Source organism: Lampris incognitus, chromosome 1, assembly GCF_029633865.1.
Source record: "Lampris incognitus isolate fLamInc1 chromosome 1, fLamInc1.hap2, whole genome shotgun sequence".
NCBI classification, from domain to species: domain Eukaryota; kingdom Metazoa; phylum Chordata; class Actinopteri; order Lampriformes; family Lampridae; genus Lampris; species Lampris incognitus.
The window spans coordinates 92,951,509-92,974,816 of NC_079211.1; the positions used below are offsets into that span (position 1 = coordinate 92,951,509).

The 23,308-nt window shown below is 46.3% G+C and overlaps 1 protein-coding gene across 1 annotated transcript in view; it reads right to left on the reverse strand.

Moving 5' to 3' along the window:
* The window catches only part of lrrc2 (leucine rich repeat containing 2), an 89,860-nt gene that overhangs the window by 59,303 nt on the left and 7,249 nt on the right, over window positions 1-23,308 (reverse strand). The window contains exons 5-7 of the mRNA XM_056294194.1: window positions 22,854-23,010; window positions 17,912-18,048; window positions 13,446-13,591 (exon numbers count right to left, since the gene is read on the reverse strand). Coding sequence (XP_056150169.1) covers window positions 13,446-13,591; window positions 17,912-18,048; window positions 22,854-23,010 — 440 coding nt within the window. The remainder of the gene's footprint in view (window positions 1-13,445; window positions 13,592-17,911; window positions 18,049-22,853; window positions 23,011-23,308) is intronic.

Consider the following 23,308-nt stretch of genomic DNA (forward strand, 5'->3'; position numbering starts at 1 on the left):
AGGAGGAAAAATGCAACCACTCGCTGTTATGGATTGGAGAGAAGGGCAGAGACGTCTTCAATACATGGACTCTCACTGCAGACCAGAAAAAGGTATTGAAACCCTATTATGACGGCTTTGAAGCCTACGTAATGCCTAAAGCTAACCCCATCTTTGCACGTTATAAGTTCCACGAAACGATACAAGGCAACGGTGGAAATTTAGACCAGTTTGTGACTGAATTAAGACTGCTAGTGAAAGACTGTCATTATCCTAACAGTGACGAGATGGTCAGGGACAGAAGTGTGTTTGCCACAAACTCAGCAAGAGTGAGAGAAAAGCTTCTCTGTGTAGGTCCAGAGCTAACACTGGAAAGGGCTATTGACATAGCACGATCACACGAACTATCACAGCAGCAATTAAAAACAATGGATTCCCCTCAGCAGGCGTAATCAACCAGTCTGTAGATGCAGTTAGCAAGAAGCCGTTCAGAAGAGGACAGGCACGTCACGACCGCAAAACTGTAAACAAAACTGACGCTGACGGTGCCATGCAAAACAAAGGATATGGTGCGTGCGGAGGAGAGCACATCCGCACAGGTATGTCCAGCAAATGGACGCCAGTGTAACAAATGCAAAAAATTAAGTCACTATGCTAGGGTGTGTAGGACACCACCACAGCACCGTCAAGCACAATATAAAGCAAAGAAAGTGCATACTATTGCAGAGTGCTCAACAGTAATCAGAAGATGAACTGTACATTGACACTATAACTAAACAGCATGAAAACACAAATAAGGAACAGGCCTTTGCAGAATCTGAAATAGGCAAACAGAGGCACAAATTAAAGTTTAAGATAGACACAGGTGCCCAGGCCAACATAATACCAGCAAACACATTCCACCAACTGTTTGGAAATGTAGTGCTAGGCCCACCGTCCAGGCTTTCAGGATATGTTGGGAACACACTCAGTGTGAAAGGTGCCTATAAGTTAACCTGCAGGTACAAAAAGAAAACAGTAATGCTAGATTTTGACATAGTCTGTGCAGAAAGCGCTCCCCCTGTCCTAGGCATGAGAGCATGTCTAGACCTGAACATTGTCAAAATAGTGCATATGGTCAATGCGCAGCCAGAGCCACACATAAGCCCCGATGGATGAGTATGCGGATGTGTTTGAGGGCGTTGGACTGTTTCTTGGAGAGTGTAGTCTTCGCCTGAAACCTGAAGTTGCACCAGTGGTGCGCCCGCCTCGCCACATCCTATACGCTTTGCGCAGCTGACTCAAAGACGAGTTAGATGAAATGGAGAAAAAGGGCATAATGCAAAAGGTCACTGAACCAACAGAATGGGTTAACGCACTGGTGGTAGTGGAAAAGCCCAAAACAGGAAAACTCAGGATTTGTTTCGATCCCCGCCCCCTAAACAAAGCCATCCAGAGACCCCACTATCCACTCCCTACTCTAGATGACATTACGGCAAGACTGGTAGGGGCACAGTACTTTAGCGTATTAGACGCCAGGTCTTCTTACTGGAACATAAAACTCAGCGAAGAGTAATCCATGCTAACCACGTTTAACACTGTCTGTGGCAGATACAGGTTCAAGAGACTCCCGTTCGGAATCATATCTGCACAAGATGAGTTCCAGAGATGGGTGGGCGAGGCCTATGAAGGACTCCACAATGTTGCCGCCATTATCGATGACATCATTGTATATGGCCGCACCAAAGAGGAGCATGATGCCAGCCTACGTGCCATGCTGCAGAGAATCAAAGAGAAAGGCATAGAATTGAACAAAGATAAGAGCATCATCTGTGTGCCCAAGGTGAGCTATTTTGGACACATACTGACATGAGAAGGCGTCCGGCCTGACCCCAACAAAGTCAAAGCAATCAAAGACATGCCCCCACTGCAGAGCAAGGCGGAGCTATTGGGCGTGATCACTTACCTGTCTAAGTTTGCCCCCAGACTCTCGGAGGCAACAGCCCCGCTCCGAGAACGGTTGAAAGAGAGCAGTGAGTTTGTATGGGACTCGAACCAGGATGCTGCATTCCAGCAAGTGAAAAGCCTCTTAACACAAGAGCCCGGTCCCATTCTAGCCTACTTTGACCCCACTAAGGATGTGAAGCTGCAGGGGGATGCCTCCAAACATGGTTTAGGAGCAGCCCTGCTGCAGGATGAGAAACCAATTGCATATGCATCAAAGGCACTGAATGAGAAGGAAGTCAACTATGCTCAGATCGAAAAGGAGCTGTACGCCTTGCTCTTTGGATGCAAACGATTCCACCAATACCTGTATGGACGTCAGGTGACCGTGGAGTCAGATCACAAGCTGCTTGATTCAATCATGCGAAAGCCCTTGGCATCTGCACCGCCGCGGCTCCAGCGCATGATACTACAGTTGCAAAGATACAGCGTCAACATTGTTCACAAGCCCGAAAAGCAAATACCAGTCGCGGACAAGCTGTCTAGGAAGCCAATTGAGTACAGTGACAACTCCCTGAGTGAAGGCATGGATTCCCAAATACACACAGTGATCAGCAGTGCTCTGGTGAGTGACCGGAAAATGACAGAAATCAGGTCTGCCACAGCCAAGGATGAATAACTCTCAGCCTTGAGACAGGTTATCCAATCAGGGTGGCCTGAGACAGTCAAACAAGGTTATGCTATCGCTGAATATTGGAATCACAGGGATGAAATATCCGAGACAGATGGCATTCTGTTAAAAGGAGAAAAAAATAATTGTCCCAAAATCACTCAGAGCAGACATGCTTGCACGCATACACACAGGCCATCTCGGCATGGAGAAGTGTAAGCAGCATGCGAGAGAGATTCTATTCTGGCCAGGGATGGTAAACAAATAGAGACACTAGTTGGATCTTTTAGCATTTGCCTAGAGTGACGCCACTCCGTCCCCAAAGGGCCAATGCTGCCACACCCCATTCCTGAACGACCTTGGCAGATCATAGCCACCGACCTGTTCAAATGGAACAACACTGACTATATAGTTGCAGTTGACTATTATAGCAGGTACTTTGAGGTAGAGCAAATCGCAAACTTCACTTCCCCAACTGTCATCCGGAAGCTGAAGGCCATGATTGCAAGATTTGGAATACCCCAGTCTGTAGTGAGTGATAATGGTCCTTGCTACAGCTCACAGGATTTCAAGAGCTTTGCACAGGCATGGGACTTTGAGCATGTCACAAGCATCCCCCTGTACCCACAGACTAACGGGTTGGCTGAGAAGACAGTGCAAACAGCCAAAGCCCTCATGGACAAAGCACACACAGAGGTCGGACCCGTACCTCAGCTTATTGGAATACAGGAACACACCAGTGGATGGACTCAACTCCCCAGCACATCTGTTAATGAGCAGAGCCTTACGCTCAGTCCTTCCAACCACTGCAAAACAGCTACAACCAGAACTCGCTTGTCACAGCACAGTCCATGGCAGGAGAGAACTGTGCCAAAAACAACAAAAACAGTATTATGACAGAAACGCCAAAATGCTACCTGCACTGCCGACAGGAGCCAAAGTCCGAGTCCAACAGCCAGCTGGAACGTGGAAACCCGCTACAGTTGTCGGACCAACTGTCAACATCATCACAGATGAAGGTCAAGCGCTTCGACACAATAGACGACACCTTCTACAGACCAACGAATGTCATGCAGGTCAGAAAGTTAACACACATGACCAACAGGTGGAGCCCCAGACCACTGAGTCTAAGACTGTACAGCAAAGTGTGTCAGGTTCCCCAAGAGTGTTACCACAATACGTCACTACAAGGTCAGGACGTGTGGTTAAGCCAAAAGTTATCTTTGACCTGTGACTGTTTGAAATCAACCTAAAAAAAAGCAGAAAGGTTGATATTGTGTTGCAAAAAAGAAAATATTGTTGAAAATGTGAATTGATGTTGCACTGAAATATGTGTATTGTTGTTCATGATGTTCCGAAATGTTAACTGAGCTTCTCAGGGCCATTGAAGATTCATTTGCAGATTTATTTCATTGGTGCAATATTTGAAAATGTCTATTTTGTTATTGATAGATTTATGTTGACATTATAGCTTACTGCAATTGCAAACCACCAAGTATTTTTTTTCTTTAAAAGAAGGTGGGGTGTAATATCAATGGGTCAGGATATAATGGTATGATCCAGTAATGGTCTAGTTCGGCACGACGCTAGGTGATGACGTCACTGACCTATCCTGGAGATTCAGGAAATGCACGAGACTGAAGGGATTGTGTATGCATGGCAGACCACAGTAAACACGGAACACCTAACGTTATTTAATGTGTGGACATTGTGCTACGGCTCGCCCACCCCGCGCCGTGGCCCGACCCCCCCGCGCCGGCAGCCAATCAGCTCGTCAGGGCTGGGCTTAAGGTTGGTGGCCTCCCACGCGCCCGTTGTCAGTTCGTGTTGTAACCTCCTCGCCGTAGCGGCTACTCTTCCCTCACGGTCCTTTTCTCTCCGAACTCACCCCAACCCTTGGTTTATGTTTTAGTATCCTATTTAGTATCCTGCCATGTTCCCGTTTTTGGATTACCCGTGAGTTTTTCCCCTTGGACTTTCCGTTTTTCTTGTCGCTCATTGCCTCCCTGAGTTTGACTATTTGTACGCGTAAGGAATAAAGTACGCCAGTTTTCGGCTAAGCCCATCTCTGTCTGGTGTCGTGCGCTTGGGGTCTTCCACAAACCCTAACACGTTGTTTCATTTGAGACACTGTAGAGGGACCGTTAGGAGACAACCCTTTTAAATATTACAGTTACAATAGAACACAAGTCGTTTTCTGTACAATCGCGACCTTTTTCGTATGCGTAAGGCCACCGAAATTTGATTTACAATAATTAACATATGTAGCCCCGACCAAGAGTATAATATTTTTTTTGATGGGGACATCAAAAGTCTAGAAGGGGGAGGGTGTAGCCCGAGTGAGAAGAGGTTGAGTTTAGTACAGTTGTTAAATGCATGTAGTTTTACTGTGTCATTAGGGATTTGCTAATGTCTGAGGTTCGCATCCCGTCTGCCCTAAAAAAACAAAAAAGAAAAAAACAATGCAAGTTTGATTGGAATGTACATGGGCACACATGTGGTATAACGAGTGTACAACCTATTCCCTATGGCATATCAGTGTTTTATTGGTTGATTTCAAATGTCAATAAGGGCAAATCTTTATTGTGATTGGATGGGGGGCGGGAGTAGAGAAAACTTTAGGGAAGAAGAAGATGGAGTTTTAGAGAGTTCGTGAGTGAAGGTCTCAAGTCAAGTGGCGTTCCACTGCTTTCAATCTCCTCAGCATTATCCTGTATTCGGCTTTAATTATATTGTAGCGTGCACGAATAAGTAGACTCGTTAGTCCTTGGTTAACGGGTCGGACCCTTTAGTCGACTGGTTAACGTTGTCGCCCGTGATGCGGGAGACCCGGGTTCACGTCCCGGCTGCGGCGGTTCCCGGAATGTCCCCCGAATTCGCGACATTGGTGTCAGAAGTGGGATGGTGAGACCGTGAGGCCATCGGAAGCGCGTGCGCCCAGAGGCGTGAGGGCGTAGGCAGCCGATATGCTGAAGCGCGGGGACGCGCTTCCCGAAGGAGGGGGGTAGTGTAGCGTGAACGAATAAGTAAACACTTTAATGGGTCGGACCCTTTAGTCGACTGGTTAACGTTGTCACCCGTGATGCGGGAGACCCGGTTTCGCATCCTGGCTGCTTCGGTTCCCGGACTGCCCCCGAATTCGCTACAATATACTTGTTAGAGTTGACTGTTATACCTTGATCAGACGTGTAAATTGCAAGGTATGTTGAGTCAGATTATATTCAGAAGTTTGAGGTTGTGTACGTAAATTCTCACAGTTAACTTCGTTTGCTAGGTCAGTCAGCTTACGTTAGCTGATTGCTCCTGATTAGCTTGGGTAGTTAAGCTAATCTCACCTTTACTTTAATGACGGCAGTTTTCATTCGAAATACGGTCTGTTACTGACAACATAGAGGAGTCGACTCGGTTTTATAGCACGTTTGAAAGACGTGTTTTATTTTCTGTTCGACCAGTGTTCTTTACGAGTGTCTTGCTAGTCAGATATGCTAGCAAGTTAGCTTATCTGTATCGTAAATACTCTGCCTTGTTTCGGTGAGCCTGTAGCATGTGGGACTGAGCCATAGTATACGGCAGTACAGTGACCCGGTCACGCGCATCGCGCATTAAGTTTCATATACGGCAGTTCATCGTTGGACTTTGAACATCGTTCCCGCTCTGTGCTACGTGGGCGCCTACAGAGCTCTCCTGGCCACAAGGCAGCACTGCTTGTCCCACACGACCACCCACGGACATTGGTAAGTACAGTCTCATTCGGTTCTATTGAGTGAAGGGGCCCATTGTAAGTAGCGTGCGGGTCACCACGTACCCAAGCAGCGACCAGGCCTGCACCATTTATTTGTTTATGCCGGCTTTTGGGGTTATTTTATTTGTGTTATAAAGTGTGTGGGCCCACCAGCTCCCACTGCATGATGAACGTGGCACAGGTCTCAAAGTCGCCATCAAATGGTCGTGGGCTGGAGAGGCAGGGCTCCCGGGGAACTGGGTTGAGCCCCACAGGGTTAACTGGGGCAGCGCGCCCAGGGGGCGGGTTACCTACGACTTCAGGGGCAGGCTGGCCCGGCGGCTGGATGGTGAGAGCCGCCATGATGGTCTGCAACTGCCGCAGGATCTCTGCTTTTTGGCTCGCCAACGCCGCCAGCTGGCTCGTTAGGTTGGCCTGGAGGGGCTGGACCCGAGTCTGAAGATCCCTCACCGCAGCAAAGGCCACCTCTAGCTGCTGGGTGTGGGAGTTGGTCAGTTGGATCTATCTGATGAGAGCTGCTTGAACCGGACTAGTCGGTACACTCTCTGTGCCGGCTGGGGTCGTCATGGTCAGTTCGTACTGTTAGGGTTTGTGGAAGACCCCAAGCGCACGACACCAGACAGAGATGGGGTTAGCCGAAACTGGCGTACTTTATTACTTGCTCGTACAACGGCCAAACACAGGAGGGCAATGAGCGACAAGAAAACGGGAAGTCCAAGGAAAAAAACTCGCGGGTAATCCAAACTGGGAACACGGCAGGATACTTCCTCAGGGAAACTTTGCAAGGGAAACCATAAACCAAGGGCCGGGGTAAACTCGGAGAGAAATGCACCGTGAGGGAGGAGTAGCCACTACTACGAGGAGGTTACGGCAGGAACTGACAACGGTCGCTGGGAGACCAGCAAACTTAAGCCCAGCCCTGACGGCTAAGCCCGGCCCTGACGAGCTGATTGGCTGCCGGCGCGGGTGGGTCGAGCCGTAACAAAAGGGGCAGATTCGTCAGCCAGCGGCCAACGTGTCTACTTGTCCATGTACGTTATAAAGGTATTGGTTGTGCAGAGTCACATTATTCTTTATTTGCATTTTATTTTTTTGGGGTATTTGACATAATTGAGAATTGTGCGCCTGTTTGCATTGCTGCTGTCACAACTTTACTACATTCACGTTCCTAAATTCAATACATTACCTGTTTACATAAGGAGGTTGTCTGGTCCAGTTATTTCATTCTGAATAATAAGTTGAGTTCATTAAGCATAATTTTGCTGGGTATAGTTAACTTATTCAGAATAGTATTTGTATACGAACCCGTAGCCCCACCTTCCTAGTTTATTCCCTTTCACGGTGTCTATAGACACAGAGTAGGGGTGGGCGCTACACTTATTCACACGTGTATTAGATTTGACATGGGCCGTTTGAGACTATTGATGTAATGTCCGTAGACGCCTTGTCTTACTGACATAAGAATAATTCAAGAACGAGCCGACTTCGTAGGTTCTTAACTGTGTAGCTTTTACTAGCGTTCATCCGACATACAACCTTCATAACATGCGCTTCTCACTTCCTGTATACGTCACGCGCACTGCACGTACACCCGTGAGTAGGTCAAGTTAAACACGTGACCTTTCATTCATTACATCTCCCCCTCTAAGATGATTTTCTAACCTGTATATCACCCCCCTTTTCACAAAAAAAATAAAAAATCCCCCACAGTACACAAGTCCATACGCCTCACAAATCCAGCCGGATTGCTGGCTTGCTCACCCTGCCAGAGCGAGTAACATATGGTGTGGAAGTTGGCCTTTCTGCTGCTCGGGACTCATCCATGTTTCCATTCTCCCCTGGAGTGACATGGTCAGGATCCCTGCTGACAAAGGTGAGTGTTTTAGGTGTGGCCAACAGGTGGCGCCTGTTCCTTCTGTAATGTTCACCTTGAGCTGTCTCCACTATGTAGGATCTGGGAGTGGAGCTCTGACTGTGAACAACTGCTGGCATTGTCCATGTTTTCTGTCCATCAGGTTTGGTGAGTACTGCGTCACCCGAGTTCAGTGGGCGCAGTGTCCGCACGCCGTTCCTGCGGTTGTAGTAGAAAGCCTGCCTCGATTTGGCTGCGGCGTCAGCGGTTTTGATCAGTTCCTCTTTAGGCCAGGCCGGTTTCAGGTTATGCTGCAATGTGGGTAAGGTGGTTCTGAGTCTCCTACCCATGAGCAATTCCGCTGGACTGGCTCCAGTGGAAGAAGAGGGTGTAGCTCTGTATGTCAACAGGGCGAGGAGAGGGTCTTCCTGCCTTAATATGCTTTTGGCTATCTGAACAGCCCTCTCTGCCTGTCCATTACTCTGGGGGTAGTGTGGGCTTGAAGTCACATGGATGAAATCATAATCCTCACTGAACCTCCTCATCTCTTCTGAAACTAGCTGTGGCCCATTATCGCTAACTACAATTTCAGGGATACCAAAACGTGCAAATGTAGCCTTCAGCCTAGCTACAACCTGACTGCTAGTAGTTGTTGGTAGATTTAGGATCTCCAAAAACCTGGAATAATAGTCAGACACTATCAAGTAGTTTTGCTTTTTGTACTCACACAGGTCTATGCCAACTTTCTGCCATGGTCTGGATGGGAGCTCACTTGACATTAAAGGCTCTTTTCTGTGTGTGTTCTTGTGTTCTCTGCAGAATTGACATTGCTGTATCTTTGTTGTAATGTGCTCTGTCATTTTGGGCCACCACACTGACTGGCTAGCTCTCTCTCTGCACTTAGCTATCCCCTGGTGCCCGTCGTGTATTCTGTCTAAGATCACCTCCCTCATCTCTGTGGGAATGACGATACGACTGCCTCTGATGACTAAACAATCTACCTCAGATAACTCCCCTCTCACCTGATAAAAGTCTCTGACTGTCTCCGGCACTTTATCGACATACTCAGGCCAGCCGTGTCTGATGAAGCCCAACACTGTCTGAAGCTGCAGATCCCCATCCGTGCTCTGTTTTATCTCCTGCATCCTTTGAGGTGTGGCAGGCACCTGGCACACGATGGCATCAATGTGCGCTGCAACATCATCATGAGAAGCACCATCTCCGTAGCACTGCTCTGGGCCTCTGGAGAGTGCATCAGCCACAGCTAAAGTTTTGCCTGGTGCGTATTCAGCCACTGCATTGAAACGCATCAGCCTCATTAACAGTCTCTGGCACCTAATGGGCACATTATCCAAGTCTTTGCTGTTCATGAGGGGCACTAGTGGTTTATGATCGGTGACAAGTCTGAAATTGTCAAGCCCAAACAAGTACTTCTCGAACCTTTCACATGCCCAGACGCTGGCTAAGCACTCTTTCTCGATCTGTGCGTACCTTGTCTCTGCGTCACTCAGCCGTCGGGAGCAGTAGGCCACGGGCTTCCAGTGTTCCCCGTGCTGCTGGAGCAGAACGCCCCCCAGCCCGTAGCTGCTGGCATCTGCTGACACCACCGTAGCCTTAGTGACGTCATTAAAGGTGAGTACCGGGGCGGTGGCGAGTGCTGCTTTAAGGTCTTGGAATGCTGTGTTCTGTGCAGGTCCCCACAGCCACTCTGTCGTTGCTTTAAGCAGTCCATAAAGCGGCTGACCTACAGTGGACAGCTCTGGGACGTATTTTGCCAAATAGTTCACCATCCCGAGGAACCTCTTGAGTTCCGTCACGTTCTGGGGCTGAGGAAAGTTCTCTATTCCGGCCACTTTGTCCGGGTCAGGTCTGATGCCTGCCTCGTTGATGATATGACCAAGGAAGCGGACTTGTTTCTGTTTGAACTTGCATTTCGCTTGGTTCAGTTTGAGACCTGCTGTTTCAATGACCCCCAGCGCCTCTGCTAGGCGCCGGTCATGGATTTCCTCAGTCTCTCCATGTATAAGGATGTCATCCATGTACACCTCTGTGCCCTCTAGCCCGGTCAGAGTTTCCGCCATCTTTCTCTGGAAAATCTCTGGAGCACTCGTTATACCAAATGGAAGGCGGCAGAAAGCATACCTCCCAAATGGGGTGATGAAAGTGGTGAGCCCCCTGCTGTCTTCATGCAAGGGGATCTGGTAAAACCCACTTGCTGCATCCAACGTTGTGAAGAACTTTGACCCTGCGAGCCTTGGCATTATTTCCTCCATAGTGGGCAGCACGTATTTCTCACGTTTCACCGCTCGATTCAGCCTCCTGAGGTCAGCGCAGCAGCGAACCTCTTTCTTGTTCGGTTTCAGCACCGGCACCATAGCGGCGCACCATTCTGTGGGCTGAGTCACTTTTTCAATAATGCCCTCATTTTCCATGCGCTGCAGTTCTTTCTTAACCAGTGGTACAAGTGGCAGTGGTATCCGTCTGGCTGTATGCACCGCGTATGGCTGGGCACCCTCCACCAGAGCTATTTTCACTGGGTCTGTTTTCAGCAGTCCACTTGAACCGAAAACTCCACTGACCTCATTCATCCGCTTCACTAGACCCATCTCCACTGCCTCTGGACGACTCAGCAGACAGCTGCCTCTCCCCTTGATCACATACACTGGAAAGGAGTATTGTTTCTCCTTGTAGTTGGTTGTGGCTTGAAACTGTCCTATGCAGCTGATGTTTCCACCTGGGCTTATGAAGCATGTGTCAGGAGGTCCCAGTTTTATGTTTGGCTTCAGCTTTTTAAATGTCCCTTGGTTGATAACAGTAGCGTCAGCCCCCGTGTCAATTTTAAAGGTTATTGGTACATCACTTATTGTTAAACTAACAGTCCAATCTTCCTGACTGCTCTCTTTGCCAACTTCTCCCAGAAAGTACAGCTGTTTAACCTCTTCAGTGACTTCTCTCACCGCTTTAGAGTGACATACACGCTCCCAATGTCCCTTTTTATGACACTTGTTGCACTTACTGTTCGTTGCAGGACACTTCCGCTCATCGGTGTGCTGCGTCTTGCCGCACCTCCCGCATTCGTCTACTTTGTTGGTTGCCGGACTGCCGCCACCATGACGCTGTCCGCCCTTTTTGTTTTGGCGTTCGTCCCGCCATCGGACAACATTGACGTTAGCCAGCAGGGCCTCTGGTTGGTTAGCTTGGAGGCTGAGCTGCTTTGTTATTGCCTCCGCCTGGCGCACTTGTTCAATGACTTTCACCAGAGTAAGGTCCGCTGTGAGCTGGAACTGACGGGAGAGCACCTTATCTTTTATGCCCACTACCAGACGATCTCTGATATGTTCATCCCTCTTGTCCCCAAACTCACAGTGTTCAGACAGCTCATACAATGTCCGGATGTACATCTCCGCTGTCTCTCCTGGCTGCTGGCTACGTTGATAGAAGCACGCCCTCTCATGTATGATGTTACGGCGGGGAATAAAGTAGCCGTCGAACTTTTTCAGTACGATATCATAGTCCACTTTATCACCCTCCGCCGCGAAGTCAAACGAGCTGAATATCTTTTCAGCCTCGCTGCCCATTGCATAAATCAGCGAACTCACTTGAATCTCCCCGTCGTCTTTATCCAGCTTTGTCGCGAGCCTGAAGCGCGAAAACCTTTGTTTCCACTCCGGCCATTCAACGGGGCAGTCAAACTTGAATTCACTCGGCGGATTAAACTTCGGCATGACCGCTCGTGTTCAGATACACAGACTATTCTGACACCATGTAATGTCCGTAGACGCCTTGTCTTACTGACATAAGAATAATTCAAGAACGAGCCGACTTCGTAGGTTCTTAACTGTGTAGCTTTTACTAGCGTTCATCCGACATACAACCTTCATAACATGCGCTTCTCACTTCCTGTATACGTCACGCGCACTGCACGTACACCCGTGAGTAGGTCAAGTTAAACACGTGACCTTTCATTCATTACAATTGACATTAAGCAGACCAGTGACAGACCTTAGTCGGTGTGCAGATAATGGATTGTCGACAGCAGTGGAATGGTCACCAGAAATTACAAAGTAATTTTCCTGCACCTAACTTTGCCATTTCCAGTATTACCACGTGGGAATGAATCAGAGCCTCTGAATAGCGCACAGGCTTTGCTATCAACACGGCCGAATGGGTCTCCATGGTAACTGCTCTAATAGACTTAATAATTTCAGCGCATGCCAAGCTAACCACATGCATAAAAAAATCGGTTGTCATTCAGCAAGTCAAACAGACTGACGAATGGATGACGTTGCTGACTAGTGAGCCACTATTGCAGCAGTGTCGTCAACCAGCACTTGCTACCATCAACGTTACCGTTGGCCTAACATGATAGTTAACATCCTGTGGCTTTACAACTATGTCATTCATAACTGCTTGATTTTCTAGTAACAAAAGATGTGGGGTGAGTATTAATCTTAACAATACGACTGGTTATTTCTCCCAAATTTACTGATTACACTGCGGCCGTATCCACGTGTCACTTTTTCTTGCGTAGTGGCTGGGCAGCTTGCTCACACACACCAACTCTGTGTCGTTTGAAAACAAGGCGAAACGAATAACAGCTCAATACCACATTAGCCAATATTTCATATAAGTTGTTAATTACCTCGTCTAGTGTTAACCAGCAGGGTGCCGGTGGAAACTATGCTACTGTTGGGCGAAGGAGAAGGAGAGGGGGAAGGCATGTCCAGAGGCAGCTAGAGAGGAGGAAAGGTGGGAGAGTTGGAACTTTGATGGTGTGGACATGTGTGGAGGAGAGATGCTGGGTATATTGGGAGAAGGATGCTGAATATGGAGCTGCTAGGAAAAAGGAAAAGAGGAAGGCCAAAGAGGAGGTTTATGGATGTGGTGAGGGAGGACATGCAGGTGGCTGGTGTGACAGAGGAAGATGCAGAAGACAGGAAGAAATGGAAATGTATGATCCGCTGTGGCGACCCCTAACGGCAGCAGCCGAAAGTAGTAGCAGTCGCTAGTGTATCTGTGGCGAAAAAAATCCATGCCACAATAGGTAAAAAAAAAAATCCAATTTTGATTATGTAAAGCACTTTGGGTCAACTGTGTTGTGTTTAATCTATGTGCCATATAAATAAAATTGAGTTTTCCCAGGAGGTCTTGTATCCAAGTAGCCAAGTCCACATCTGCTTATCTTTTGTCATTCAGCATAACCAGGGTACAGTTTGGTATGCTGACAGGAAGACAGACACACAGACAGGAAGACAGACAGACAGACAGATGTGTGTAACCTGTCCATATCTTGTGGCAGGTCTGTCAGCAGGTTGTTGCTCATGTCCAGCAGTTGGAGGCTGCTCATCCTCAGCGTGCAGATGGGAATGGACACAAACGTGTTTTCTGCTATATCCAGATGAACCAGCTTCTTCAGACCGCTCAGCTGGACAGAGGTCATTCACAAAACATCAGCATTTAGGAAAAATAAGTATCACACTCCCTACACACACACACACACGCACACATACACGCACGCACGCACGCACGCACGCACGCACGCACACACACACTGTTGCAGCGACAGTTTCATAGCAGAGCACATTTATTTACAAGTTATAGTTTGAAAGAGTATTGTGGAAGAATCAGAATTGGATTTATTAGCCCAGTATGATTCAACATACAAGGACCTTGACTTGCTTTGGGTCAATGGGATCACACTAGACAATGTGAAATATGACATACAATATATCAGGGTTCCCATGCGTCCTGGAAAACCTGGAAATGTATTGACTAGCTTTCCAGTCGGGCAAAACAACTGGAAAATTATCAGCTTGATCAAGTGTCCTAAAAATGTTATTGAGTTCATGGAAAGTTGGGTGTATTTTTACCGGATAATTTAAAAAAAATCTATATTACATGACATGACATGACATGACATGACATGACATTACAGACATTTAGCCAACGCTTTTATCCAAAGCGACTTACAATAAGTGCATTTAACGTAGGAAATCAGGAGAACTACTAGTCATCAGAGGTCATAAATGCATCTTCTCTCCAAACAAGCATCTAAGAGCAGTGCCAAAGTAAAAGCGCAAGAAAGAGATTTTGAGTGAATACAATAAGTGCTAAGAACAAGGTAGTAGTCTTGAAGAGGTGAGTTCTGAACCTGCGCTGAAAGATGGGCAGCGACTCCGCTGTCCTGACATCAGTGGGGAGTTCATTCCACCACTGTGGGGCCAGGACAGAACAGAGCCGTGACCAGGTTGATCGGCTGCAGGGGCCTCTGAACGATGGGGCAACCAGGCGTCCCGAGGCAGCAGAGTGAAGTGGTCGGGCGGGGATGTAGGGCTTGACCATGGCCTGGAGATAGGATGGAGCTGTTTCTTTCACTGCCCTATAGGCTAGCACCAGAGTCTTAAACTGGATGTGAGCAGCTACTGGGAGCCAGTGTAGGGATATGAGAAGGGGAGCTGTGTGGGAAAACTTAGGGCGAGAACTATATATTCGTGTGTTGAGCTGTGACAGTGTGTCCATCTAGAGACGACCTCTGCTCGTTTTAACACTGAATATATGTTAACGCTGAATATATAATAACACTGAATATATATTAACGCTGAATATATTGTAACGATCACGGATGAATAACCTCGGTAGCTCTTGGCTAACAGGTCGGGCCCTTTAGTCGATTGGTTAGCGATGTCCCCGCGATGCGGGAGAAATGAGTTCGCGTCCCGACTGTGACAGTCCGGCCGGGCTGCCCCCCGAATTCACTGCCGTATATTAACGCTGAATATATAATAACACTGAATATATTGTAGCGTGCACGGATAAGTAGACACGTTAGCCCTTGGCTAGCGGGTCGGACACTTTTAGTCGACTGGTTAACGTTGTCTCCCGCGGTGCGGGAAATCCGAGTTCGCGTCCCGGCTGTGACGGTCCGGCCGGGCTGCCCCTCGAATTCGCTTGCATTGGTGTCAGAAGTGGGGTGGTGAGATCGTGAAGGACCGTGAGGCCATCGGAAGCGTTTCCCGAAGAAGGGGGGCTACTGTAACGTAGACGAATAAGTAGACCTTGGCTAACGTGTCCATTATAATTGTGTTATCCTCTTTCAATGTTGTATTGTGTAAATTGTGTAAAGACAACATCACTGCACGTTGTCCGTCTTGGGAGAGAGATCCTCCTCTGGTGCTCTCCCTAATTCGCTACATTTCTGTCAGAAGTGGGATGGTGAGACCATGAGGTAATCGGACGCGCGTGCGCCCAGAGGCTTTAGTCGAGCGGTTGGCGATGTCTCCCGCGGTGCGGGAGATGCGGGTTCGCGTCCCGGCTGCGGCGGTTCCTCTGGTTGCCCCCCCGAATTCGCTACATTGGTGTCAGAAGTGGGATGGTGAGACCGTGAAATCATCGGAAGCGCGTGCGCCCAGAGGCGTGAGGGAGCTGATATACTGAAGGGCGGGGGCGCTCTGCCCGAAGAAGGGGGGGTAGTGTAACGTGCATGGATAAGTAGACACGTTGACCTTGGTTAACGTCTCGGAAATTTAGTCGACTGGTTAACGTTGTCACTTGCGGAGTGGGAGATACGGGTTCGCGTCCCGGCGGTGGCCGTCCCCGGACTGCCCCCTGAATTCGCTACAATATAATAACACTGAATATATAATAATGCTGAATATGTAATAGCACTCAATATATAGTAATACAGGAAATACGCGCAAGGAATAAAGTACGCCAGTTTCGGCTAACGCCATCTCTGTCTGGTGTCGTGCGCTTGGGGTCTTCCACAAACCCTAACTGAATCTATATAATAACACTGAATATATATTAACGCTGAATATATAATAACGCTGAATATGTAATAACACTCAATATATATTAATACTGAATATATTGTAACGTGCACGAATAAGTAGACACGTTAGCCCTTGGCTAGCGGGCTGCCCCCCGAATTAGCTACATTGGTGTTAGAAGTGGGATGGTGAGATCATTAAGGACCGTGAGGCCATCAGATGCTTTTCCCGAAGGGGGGTAGTGTAACGTACACGAATAAGTAGACACTTTAGCCCTTGGCAAACAGATACGAGTCTTTAGTCGACTGGTTAACGTTGTCGCGCGGGTTCGCGTCCCGGCTCCGGCGGTTCCCAAGCTGCCTCCTGAATTGGCGACATTTTCATCCGTGATCGTTACAATATATTAACGCTGAATATTTAATAACACTGAATATATAATAACAACACTTGACTATATAATAACACTGCATACATATATATATATATATATCAACGCTGAATATGTAATACCACTTGACTATATAATAACACTGAATATATATTAACGCTGAATATACACTCACTGGCCACTTTATTAGGTACACCTTGCTAGTACCGGGTTGGACCCCCTTTTGCCTTCAGAACTGCCTTAATCCTTCGTGGCATAGATTCAACAAGGTACTGGAAACATTCCTCAGAGAGTTTGGTCCATATTGACATGACAGCATCACGCAGTTGCTGCAGATTTGTCGGCTGCACATCCATAATGCGAATCTCCCGGTCCACCACATCCCAAAGGTGCTCTATTGGATTGAGATCTGGTGACTGTGGAGGCCATTTGAGTACAGTGAACTCATTGTCATGTCAAGAAACCGGTCTGAGATGATTCGAGCTTTATGACATGGTGCGTTATCCTGCTGGAAGTAGCCATCAGAAGATGGGAACACTGTGGTCATAAAGGGATGGACATGGTCAGCAACAATACTCAGGTAGGCTGTGGCGTTGACACGATGCTCAATTGGTACTAAGGGGCCCAAAGTGTGCCAAGAAAATATCCCCCACACCATTACACCACCACCACCAGCCTGAACCGTTGATACAAGGCAGGATGGATCCATGCTTTCATGTTGTTGACGCCAAATTCTGACCCTACCATCCGAATGTCGCAGCAGAAATCGAGACTCATCAGACCAGGCAACGTTTTTCCAATCTTCTATTGTCCAATTTTGGTGAGCCTGTGCGAATTGTAGCCTCAGTTTCCTGTTCTTAGCTGACAGGAGTGGTACCCGGTGTGGTCTTCTGCTGCTGTAGCCCATCTGCCTCAAGGTTTGACGTGTTGTGCGTTCAGAGATGCTCTTCTGCATACCTCGGTTGTAATGAGTGGTTATTTGAGTTACTGTTGCCTTTCTATCAGCTCGAACCAGTCTGGCCATTCTCCTCTGACCTCTGGCATCAACAAGGCATTTTCGCCCACAGAACTGCCGCTCACTGGATGTTTTCTCTTTTTCGGACCATTCTCTGTAAACCCTAGAGATGGTTGTGCGTGAAAATCCCAGTAGATCAGCAGTTTCTGAAATACTCAGACCAGCCCGTCTGGCACCAACAACCATGCCACGTTCAAAGTCACTTAAATCACCTTTCTTCCCCATTCTGATGCTCGGTTTGAACTGCAGCAGATCGTCTTGACCATGTCTACATGCCTAAATGCATTGAGTTGCTGCCATGTGATTGGCTGATTAGAAATTTGCGTTAACGAGCAGTTGGACGGGTATGCCTAATAAAGTGGCCGGTGAGTGTATAACACTGAATCTATATTAATACTGAATATAAATACTGAATATATATTAACACTGAATATTTATTAACACTGAGTATATAATACTGAATATATTACAATAACACTGAACATATTAAGACTCAATATATAATAACACTGAACATATATTAGCGCTGAAAATATAGTTGCACTGACTGAATAATATGAACATGTGTGTCACCTCGAAGGGCAGCTGGGACAGGTCGCAGTTGCCCGTCAGCTCGAGTCGCTCCAAGTTCTCACAGTGTCCCAGTTCAGCAGGAACCTTACACAGATGGTTGTAGTTCACATTCAGTTCCTTCAGACTGCTCAGCTTACCTACAGACAGACAGAGAGGTGCAGTTGAATTTTGATTTTAACAATCCTCAATTTAAATAAGAAATCCTTCATTTAAATCAGGAACTTAAATAATTTAAAGACCATTAATCAAATCAGGAGCGTCATTAAGTAACACTGAGGTAAAAGGCCACATACAGAATTTGAAGCATTGAGTAGAGGTGGCAAGAGTACTGAAAATTACTACTTTAGTAAAGGTACTTATATTTTTTTCTCCCCTTTTCTCCCCAATTGTACTTGGCCCCACTCTCCCGAGCCGTCCCGGTCGGTGCTCCACCCCCTCGGCCGATCAGGGGAGGGCTGTAGACTACCACATGCCTCGTTCAATACATGTGGAGTCACCAGCCGCTTCTTTTCCCCTGACAGTGAGGCGTTTCACCAGGGGGACGTAGCGCGTGGGAGGATCACGCTATCCCCCCCAGTTCCCCCTCCCCCCTGAACAGGCGCCCCGACCGACCAGAGGAGGCGCTACTGCAGCAACCAGGTCACGTACCCACATCCGGCTTCCCACCCGCAGACACGGCCAATTGTGTCTGTAGGGACGCCAGACAAAGCCGGAGGCAACACGGGCTTCGATCGTGTGTGTGTTTGGTAGGCAACGGAATAGACCGCTATACTACAAGGACATAAGGTAATTATACTTTAACGCTAACCTACCTGAGAACAAATGAAAGTATTGATCAAGGACATAAGTAAAATGATAGTAAATGAGTTTCTTATTTAAAAGCTATGTGAGTAATTACTTTGTGAGTTACTTTTGTTCTTTTTATGTCTACAAGCTAAAAATGTGAATTATGCTTTAGTTGATCAAGCGTGAATCATTAGAAACCACCTGGACCCACACATGCCACACATGCTATGTCACACATGACAGTGGAAATCTCCAGAAACAGACAGTATTACTAACACGTAAGACTTACTCAAACTCATTCTCCATCTAGACATTGTTTTAACTCTGTAACAGTTATTAAAATAAAAATAGTGAAATTGAAAATTTTGTCATAAATCAACTCAAATAAAAAATGCCATGATTTTATAGTCGTAAAAAAAATTACATTTGCAGGGAAAAACTTACTTGAGTACCGTTTAGGGGGTGTAGGAAAATATTAATACACTCGAGTATCACGATATTATGTTTTCTGATACTGCATTGATTCTCAAAACCACTATATCGACTTTTAATTGTTTACATGTGTTGTGTGTAACAATAACAATCGAAAATTATGTGGTTTCACAAAGTGTGGCAGCCAAAAATCTCGGTGTTATGTTTGATCCCAGCCTTTCCACTGATAAGCACAATAAAGAAATCACCAAGACTGCCTTTTTTCACTTATGTAACATAGCTAAAATTCTGTCTTTCCTGTGCATGGGTGACTCTAATACATGCATTTGTTATATCCAGACTTGATTACTGTAATGTTCTGTTCTCAGGTCTGCCACATGCTAGTACTAACAGTCTTCAGGTGGTTCAGAATGCTGCTGCTAGAATCCTAACTAAAACTAGGAAATTTCACCATATTACACCAATTCTTGCCTCCCTTCATTGGCTTCCTATCCATGTTAGATCAGAATACAACGTGCTTTTGCTGACTTATAAATCCTGAATGGTCTTGATCCATCTTATCTGTCTGATCTTCTTACACCATACATTACATCCCGAGCTCTTCACTCTCAAAATACAGGGCTCCTGTGTGTACCCAAAGTTAAAAAGAAGTCAGCTGGTGGCAGCAGGGCCTTTTCCTATCGGGCTCCGTTCTTGTGGAATAACCTGCCTGCTGCCATCAGACCACCAGAGTCTGTTGAGTCCTTTAAATCCAAACTTAAAACTCATCTTTTTGCCTTAACCTACAATTAGTTGTCTTTAAATTGAGTGCTTCACAACCTGGACTGCATGGTGGGTCAGTTTCTGTCTCAATGAATTTACCAACCACTGTGCTGCCGACCAGATTATAGAGTATAGATTATAGAGTATAGACTATTGCAAACTGTTCTCTTCTCTCACATGTATTTTCTCTCTCTGAATGATGTCTTCTCTTCTGTGTGTGTGTGAATGGTGTCATGTGAGTCTCTCTTGTGTGCACGTGCAGTCGGTCCTTCTCCCAGGTCTCCGTGGTGACGGTGGTCACCACCGAGACACTGTTTGGCATTCCCCTCATCACATTTTTCTTTTTATATATCTTATATATATATATATATATATATATATATATATATATATATATATATATATATATACACTACCGTTCAAAAGTTTGGGATCACATTGAAATGTCCATATTTTTGAAGGAAAAGCACTGTACTTTTCAATGAAGATAACTTTAAACTAGTCTTAACTTTAAAGAAATACACTCTATACATTGCTAATGTGGTAAATGACTATTCTAGCTGCAAATGTCTGGTTTTTGGTGCAATATCTACATAGGTGTATAGAGGCCCATTTCAAGCAACTATCACTCCAGTGTTCTAATGGTACAATGTGTTTGCTCATTGGCTCAGAAGGCTAATTGATGATTAGAAAACCCTTGTGCAATCATGTTCACACATCTGAAAACAGTTTAGCTCGTTACAGAAGCTACAAAACTGACCTTCCTTTGAGCAGATTGAGTTTCTGGAGCATTACATTTGTGGGGTCAATTAAACGCTCAAAATGGCCAGAAAAAGAGAACTTTCATCTGAAACTCGACAGTCTATTCTTGTTCTTAGAAATGAAGGCTATTCCATGCGAGAAATTGCTAAGAAATTGAAGATTTCCTACACCGGTGTGTACTACTCCCTTCAGAGGACAGCACAAACAGGCTCTAACCAGAGTAGAAAAAGAAGTGGGAGGCCGCGTTGCACAACTGAGCAAGAAGATAAGTACATTAGAGTCTCTAGTTTGAGAAACAGACGCCTCACAGGTCCCCAACTGGCATCTTCATTAAATAGTACCCGCAAAACACCAGTGTCAACATCTACAGTGAAGAGGTGGCTGCGGGATTCTGGGCTTCAGGGCAGAGTGGCAAAGAAAAAGCCATATCTGAGACTGACCAATAAAAGAAAAAGATTAAGATGGGCAAAAGAACACAGACATTGGACAGAGGAAGACTGGAAAAAAGTGTTGTGGACGGATGAATCCAAGTTTGAGGTGTTTGGATCACAAAGAAGAACGTTTGTGAGACGCAGAACAAATGAAAAGATGCTGGAAGAATGCCTGACGCCATCTGTTAAGCATGGTGGAGGTAATGTGATGGTCTGGGGTTGCTTTGGTGCTGGTAAGGTGGGAGATTTGTACAGGGTAAAAGGGATTCTGAATAAGGAAGGCTATCACTCCATTTTGCAACGCCATGCCATACCCAGTGGACAGCGCTTGATTGGAGCCAATTTCATCCTACAACAGGACAATGACCCTAAACACACCTCCAAATTGTGCAAGAACTATTTAGAGCAGAAGCAGGCAGCTGGTATTCTATCGGTAATGGAGTGGCCAGCGCAGTCACCAGATCTGAACCCCATTGAGCTGTTGTGGGAGCAGCTTGACCGTATGGTACGCAAGAAGTGCCCATCCAACCAATCCAACTTGTGGGAGCTGCTTCTGGAAGCGTGGGGTGCAATTTCTCCAGATTACCTCAACAAATTAACAGCTAGAATGCCAAAGGTCTGCAATGCTGTAATTGCTGCAAATGGAGGATTCTTTGACGAAAGCAAAGTTTGATGTAAAAAAAATCTTATTTCAAATACAAATCATTATTTCTAACCTTGTCAATGTCTTGACTCTATTTTCTATTCATTTCACAACATATGGTGGTGAATAAGTGTGACTTTTCATGGAAAACACAAAATTGTTTGGGTGATCCCAAATTTTTGAACGGTAGTGTATATATATTTTACATGGTGATGCTGGTCATGTGGTTTGGGTCCTGGGCTGTTCCGGTGGCGTCTGGGCACTGCTTGGCATCCTGTGCATCATATTTTTCATATATTTTATAAGTCCATTATAATTGTGTTATCCTCTTTCAATGTTGTATTGTGTAAATTGTGTAAAGACAACATCATTGCACGTTGTCCGTCTTGGGAGAGAGATCCTCCTCTGGTGCTCTCCCTGAGGTTTCTTTCTAGTTTTTCTCCCTGTTAAAGGTTTTAGGGAGTTGTTCCTTATCCAGTGTGAGGGTCTAAGGACAGGATGTTGTGTTGCTGTAAAGCCCGCTGAGGCACATTTGTAATTTGTGATATTGGGCTATACAAATAAAATTGACTTGACTTGACTTAACTCCACGACCACTTGATAGCGGTGTTGTAATCTATCTTCAGCCATTTGACTCTTCCACTCCAACCCAACAATGTAAACTGAGACAGGAAGTAGCATAAGCACAAAGCACACAGGCCTATGAAATCACATTATATCGCCTTATAGTATCGCAATATATCGTGATATATTGAATCATATGCCCTCTATCATGATACGTATCGTATCGCCAGATTCTCACCAATACACAACCCTAGTACTGTTACGAGACTGTTAAATACATTGAAAAATAAAGTTAAATTCAGCTCGAGACAAAACAGAAAGTAAAGTCAGAGCAAGGAGAGAAGGTGAATTTAGCTCATGGAAACCACTGACTGACTTAGACAAGCTAAACTCCTTCTGCTGTCATGATGTCCCCACCAGGTCTTCATCCAGACACTTCACCTCCACAGCATGACAGCATCACATCTGTGTTTCAGTTCATGTCTTTTCAGAACACACGTGAACATCAAGGATGAGAGCTCAGTACAGACATCAGCTCTCCGTCAGTCAGCAGCCCACCCACCGATCTCCGGCGGCAGCTCGCTCAGCGCGTTGTGGGGCATCTGCAGCACCGTCAGCTGGCTGAAGTGGGCCAGGTACTCTGGCAGGAGGCGGATCCTCGTGTACCTTATGTGCCATTCTCTAAGGTAAGTCATCCATTGCAGTTCTGCTGGCAGCTCCTGAACCACACACACACACACACACACGTAACACGTAACGATTATGATATTCACTACTCATATCATAAAAAAATCATATATTTACCACTTATGTTGTATTTACCAGTCACATTATACTTCAGAAAAGCTAAAACATTACACACGGTGCCTACAAATGCATCACACATCTGAAACTTGAAATAAATGCCAGCTTGCGTATTTTAAGAGTTGCTCTCTAAAATCTCGATAACCACAAAAGTAAAACTTGTGCAGAGCTCTCGACTGGAATTCATATTCACACATGTACACTCGTGTACGT